Raw genomic sequence first — 6,000 nt, 5'->3', positions numbered from 1 at the left:
CAACCTCACTTCGTACAAGCTGATGGCATGTCATTCTCAAGTGATGCTGGGAAGCTATTCATGCCTGGCACGGGTAAATCCTTGGATCCTGGCTTGGGCCTTGGTGAGCTGGCTGATCTCACTGTAACCAACGATGCTGATTCGCCAAGCTATGACGTATGTTTCTAATGTTTTCTTTGTGGTTATGCTCTACTTTGTATGTGCATTCTTCATTTCATTTTACCATTTTCGTGCATGGGACCCCAAAATCAAATTGCTTCCGTGTCAACTCAATATAAACCCACAATATTTTTCCAAATCAGGTTAAAATTTTAAATTATGAACAGTGTTGTGATGACTTTGCAATTGTTGCAATAATGGGGAAGGGTAATGAAGGGTGCAAATGAAGGAAATAATTACCATGCTTGTGATAATTGCCACATGATGCTGCTACATTCACTAGCTTCCAAGTTGAAGTGTATGACATATGTTGACATAGCACACAGAGTTCATTTAGGAAATTTTCTCCGACTTTCCTTTCAGTAATGTATGACCCTTGGATATTTTTCGCAACAAATGCAGACCTTTCTACCCCTCAAGTCCATGATGTAATCCTTATCTGCTATAAGTAGAAGCCTGAGTACAACTCATTTTGATGTCTTTATTGTTTAATAATATAATGGTGCAATAATTATTTATGTGCTGCCATCGTTTCATTTTCCATCTTTTGGAAATGACCTCCACACTTGAGGTTTCGCCTTCCGTTGCTTTGTATGTGCATCTATATTTGTATGTCCAATCAAGTCACTGGTATGACTGATTTTTCAACTACCCAGCGAGTATTGTTGTTGCAAAAGTCTTTTGAAACCTTTGTAACTGAGTTTTCTTTATTTTAGTGCTTTTTATTTTAAGGCAGTTGCAGGAGAAGTACATGGAGTAGAGGAAGAAGTTGTTTCTTGGGTTTGTTGATCTGGAGAAAGCATTTGATCGGGTTCCACGCGAAGTAGTGACATGGGCATTGAGGAAGTTAGGAGTGGAGGAATGGTTGATCAGAGTAGTGATGGCAATGTACGAGAGAGCGTGCACAGCTGGAAGGACAAAGGACGGGAACAGTGGTGAGTTTGAGGTGAAGGTGGGAGTGCATCAGCGGTCGGTACTAAGTCCATGACTATTTGTAGCTGTGATGGAGGTGCTGGCTCAGAATGTAAAGGAGGGTTTACCGTGGGAGTTGTTGTATGCAGATGATTTGGTGTTGATTGCAAAAAGTATGGATGGACTGAAGGAGAAGATGAACAAGTGAAAGGAATGTATGGAGGCAAAGGGTCTGAAGGTGAATATCGGAAAGACAAAGGTGATGGCAAGTGGGAAAGCATGTGGTGAGGTGGAAAGAACTGGGAAGTGGCCGTGTGCTGTGTGCAGGAAGGGTGTCGGAGTGAACTCCATTCAATGTACAATGTGCACTGAGTGGGTTCATCAAAAATGTAGTGGTCTGAGAGGGTCATTAACCAGTGTGGCAGCTACATTCAAGTGTAAGGTGTGCACAGAGGGAGCTGCAGATGGGGGAAATGTTGAGTTGGATCTTGGAGATGGAGTAAGGCTGGAAGGTGTGAAAACATTTTGCTACCTAGGAGACATGCTGAATGGAGAAGGTGGATCAGACTCGGCAACGGTTACTGGAGTGAGATGTGCATGGAAGAAGTTTCGGGAACTGAGTGGCGTGCTGACGAGGAGGGGAGTGTCGTTGAGGCTGAATGGAAAGGTGTATGCTGCATATGTGAGAAGTGTTATTAGAGGGGTCAATATATGGTTGAACCCCAAAAAATTGATACAAAAGGTTTTTCAATGGATTCGGGTACCAATGGGCATGCTAAATAACATACTAAACATCTAGTAACATCTGACCTCCGGAAAGGGGTCGTTTTCAAGATGGCGTCCAAGATGGCCGCCGGGAGCTTAAAATGGCCATATCTCAATTATTATTCAACCTAGAAAGGTGGTTTTGGTGTCTAACCCTAGGTTTTAGGGCCCAAGGAATCCAATTGAATCAATAAAATTACCATCAGTTAATTATTTATTGACAAGTCCAAGATGGCATCCCAAGGTGACATCCTGATCCACTAAAATGGCTCTGTCGAATAGTAGTCAACCGAGAGAGATATTTTCAGTGTGTATACCTAGGTTTAAGGCACCCAGGAAATCATCAAAATTACTTAAATAAGCACAAAGTAATCAGGTAATCCAGTAAGCCAGGTTTACCAGCCCATTAGGCATTTGTTGTCTTATACAGTTAGTCGCTATTCACGCAGGGAGACAGTAAGAGCCTTTATTTCAGATCAGACAAGGCCAAAGCTGATGGCAGTTTTAAAGTGTATGACATCAACCGTCTAAAAAAAATCCTCGGACATGATATGTGTTCTCAGTTGATATTCATCCATGCCATGACTGGTTGTGACACGACTTCTCGGATTTTTGGTGTTGGCTAAAAAGACTGCTTTCCAGAAGCTTGTAAAAGGAGACCCTGTCCTTCGGTCTTGTGCCAACACATTCACCATCCCAAACCAGACCACAGAGGTGATCGATGACCTTGGATGCCGAGTAATGGCTATCCTCTTTGGTGGCAAGTGCAAAGATTCCCTTGCAACAATGCGATATAACACCTTCAGCAAGAAGGTTGTCTCTGCTTCGTCTTTTGTAGCACCCGAACGTCTGCCCCCAACTGAATCTGCTACCAAACTTCACTGTCATAGAGCGCACTACCAGATCATGGTGTGGATGGGAAAAGAAGAGGGTATGGATGCCATGGAATGGGGGTGGAGCCTGCAGGATAATCAGTTTGTCCCACTTATGTCAAGAATGAACGCTGCTCCAGACAGTCTCTTGAAGGTCATTCATTGTAACTGCTCCACTGCCTGCAAGACACTCCGCTGCTCTTGTAGACGATATTGGACTACCATGTACTACTGTGGACCGTGCCAACTTGAAGAATGTGACAATCCACATAACAAGTTTCTTCCAGAGGAGTCGGAGGATGACGATGAATAGCGACTAACTGTATAAGACAACAAATGCCTAATGGGCTGGTAAACCTGGCTTATTGGATTACCTGATTACTTTGTGCTTATTTAAGTAATTTTGATGATTTCCTGGGTGCCTTAAACCTAGGTATACACACTGAAAAAATCTCTCTAGGTTGACTACTATTCGACAGAGCCATTTTAGTGGATCAGGATGTCACCTTGGGATGCCATCTTGGACTTGTCAATAAATAATTAACTGATGGTAATTTTATTGATTCAATTGGATTCCTTGGGCCCTAAAACCCAGGGTTAGACTCCAAAACCACCTTTCTAGGTTGAATAATAATTGAGATATGGCCATTTTAAGCTCCCGGCAGCCATCTTGGACGCCATCTTGAAAATGACCCCTTTCCGGAAGTCAGATGTTACTGGATTTTTAGTATGTTATTTAGCATGCCCAATGGTACCAGAATCCATTGAAAAACCTTTTGTATCAATTTTTTTGGGGTTAGGTGAGTTTTTTTTCGTATATTGACCCCTCCATATGATTTATGGGAGTGAGACATGGGTAATGAACGTAGTGCAGCAACGATACTGGAAAGTGTGGAAATGTGAATGGTTCGGTGGATGTGCGGAATATATTTGACAGAGAGGAAGACAACTGATGAATTGCGAAAGATGATGGGAATAGAGCCTGTGATGGATGCTGTGAAGAGAAACAGGTTGAGATGGTTTGGTCATGTGTTGAGGAAGGATGAAAGTGACTGGTTGAGAAGTGTGATGGAAATGAATGTAGAAGGAAGTAGAGGATGAGGAAGATCGAGAAAGACTTGGCTAAAGGTCGTGGAAGAAGAAATGCGGGCAAGGGGTTAACAAGGGGAGATGCAGAAAATAGGGCAAAATTGAGAAGATCGGGCCCGCAAAGCTAACCCCCGCTCTAGCAGGGAAAATGGCCTTAAAATGCCTGTTGTTGTTGTTGTTGTTGTTGTTGTTGTTGTTGTTGTAGTATTGTGCCCGTTGGTTATAACTGAGTTTTCTTAACATTACAATTTTCTTTCAATGAAGATTTGCTGACAGACCATAAAGTTAGGCAAGTCTGTAAATGTTGATTCACTCTCTGCTTAAATATATCTACGCTTTCTCCTGCTATCAATTAATGATAGGGCGCATTGGTCATTTATCAATTTCAGCATCGGTAAAGATGCCATTGCGGCAGTCAACTAATGCATTGCCGTTTTTAGTGGATTTGGCCCAGCAAGGAGATGCACATTGTGATGAGTTCAGATGCAGTTTGATTTAAAGGTTGGGTTAAGGCTCTGGATCTTTCCAGTCGACTTTGATCAACCAGGTGGTTCCACAGACAATGTGAGAAGTCACCTACAAATAATTTTTTATCATTCCGTGAACTAGTTTACTCCAATTTCTCATTGCCATTGGATCCTTTGTATTCAAACGGAAGACCAATACTGCATTGCAGTCATCAAAAGGAACATGAATAAGTGAATATCAAAAATGGAGTCATCAGGAGGAACCCAAATGAGTAAAGATCAAAGATGGAGTCATCAGGAGGAACCTGAGTAAGTAAAGATCAAAGATGGAGTCATCAGGAGGAACCCGAATAAGTAAAGATCAAAGATTGAGTCACCAGGAGGAACCTGAGTAAGTAAAGATCAAAGATGGAGTCATCAGGAGGAACCCGAATAAGTAAAGATCAAAGATTGAGTCACCAGGAGGAACCCGAATAAGTAAAGATCAAAGATTGAGTCATCAGGAGGAACCTGGATAGGATTTGGGTTTCAGCTGCTACTCCTCTACCATAAAACCCATCTCGGAGCAGCCAAATGAGCCTCATAGAAAACTTTCTGCAAGAATTCACTTCTGCCTTTAGACAGAAATATAATGAATAAAATAGATAAAATAAAAGAAAAAGAAAGAATTAGAATGCATAAAGAGAAATGTGAAAAAGTAAAAAGTGTGAAAAGAAGCAAGTTGAACTTGTTTTGTTTGTTTTCAGCAGTCCTTTCGCAATCTGCTGGTGATATTTTCAGTGGCTCTATCCAGTTTTCTTATTCTACTGTTTCCTGGAGTGGAACAGGGAATGGAACTAAACTCGAATAATCTTACTGTTTACTGGAATGGAACTTAACCAGGGTTTCACAGTGGCCCTGACATCATCGTCATAAGAAACAAGTTCTCCAAGGAGGTGTTCCTTAAGTTTGGCGAAGCGATGGAAATCTGACGGAGCCAAGTTGGGGCTGTATGCCATACAATGTATGGCGGGTGCTCTGAGGTAGTACAACCAATGGGATCAACTGCTTCAGTTGATCGTACACTCGTGTGAGGCCGTGCATGGCCATGCTGAAGGAGAACCATATGCATGTTGATAGGAGGCACGTTCTCTGCTGTTAGAAGCTCAACTACACACTAGTTTAACCGCCGCCTTAATTGCAGTGACAACATTGTGTTGCCTTCTGCCAGTGCTACTAACGTAGCACCGAGACATCGAGTGTCAGATTCACAAAACCTAACATCCAGTGGTGGGAAGAACTAATATGCGGACTGCACTTTCTTTAATTTGAATATCTTTGCCTGTTTTGGAGAAATGGAATTGGAGGTGATACTTTTCAGCATGCCCTCGTACTTGCATATTTCAAATATATTTGCAGTAAACTGCAACATTAGGAGTTTGTTATGGATACACTACTCGTTGAAAATGCACTACACTGGGTGGGCTGGATTTTATAGGGATGAGTACATAGTTCACCCTTCGACATTCGATGGAGATTTGTGCTCATTTGGTGCGACAAACTGCCGGCTGACTTTCGTGGATTTACATCAATTGCCTTCCGCACCCTTTCCACATTTCCCAGCATTTAGGTGGTCGTGGCATCCCTGTTGGCATTTTGCGTTTCACCCTCCATGTTTCATGGAAGTTTGGATCCTTCGTAGAGATACACAAACTTCAAAATGTCACTTGAATGGTCCTTTTGCCAAAATTAGTTTC

General features: G+C 42.2%; 1 protein-coding gene across 7 annotated transcripts in view; it reads left to right on the top strand.

Annotated features, from left to right (window-relative positions):
* The window catches only part of STRN3 (striatin 3), a 143,665-nt gene that overhangs the window by 94,269 nt on the left and 43,396 nt on the right, over window positions 1-6,000 (top strand). For all 7 annotated transcript variants that reach the window (XM_068128848.2, XM_068128847.2, XM_078784516.1 and 4 more), the window contains one exon: window positions 20-156. In XM_068128848.2, the coding sequence (XP_067984949.1) occupies window positions 20-156 (137 nt within the window). The remainder of the gene's footprint in view (window positions 1-19; window positions 157-6,000) is intronic.

The sequence above is a fragment of the Myxine glutinosa genome, chromosome 9 (assembly GCF_964187855.1).
Source record: "Myxine glutinosa chromosome 9, kmMyxGlut1.1, whole genome shotgun sequence".
Taxonomy (NCBI): domain Eukaryota; kingdom Metazoa; phylum Chordata; class Myxini; order Myxiniformes; family Myxinidae; genus Myxine; species Myxine glutinosa.
This window is presented reverse-complemented; position numbering and strand designations above follow the sequence as displayed.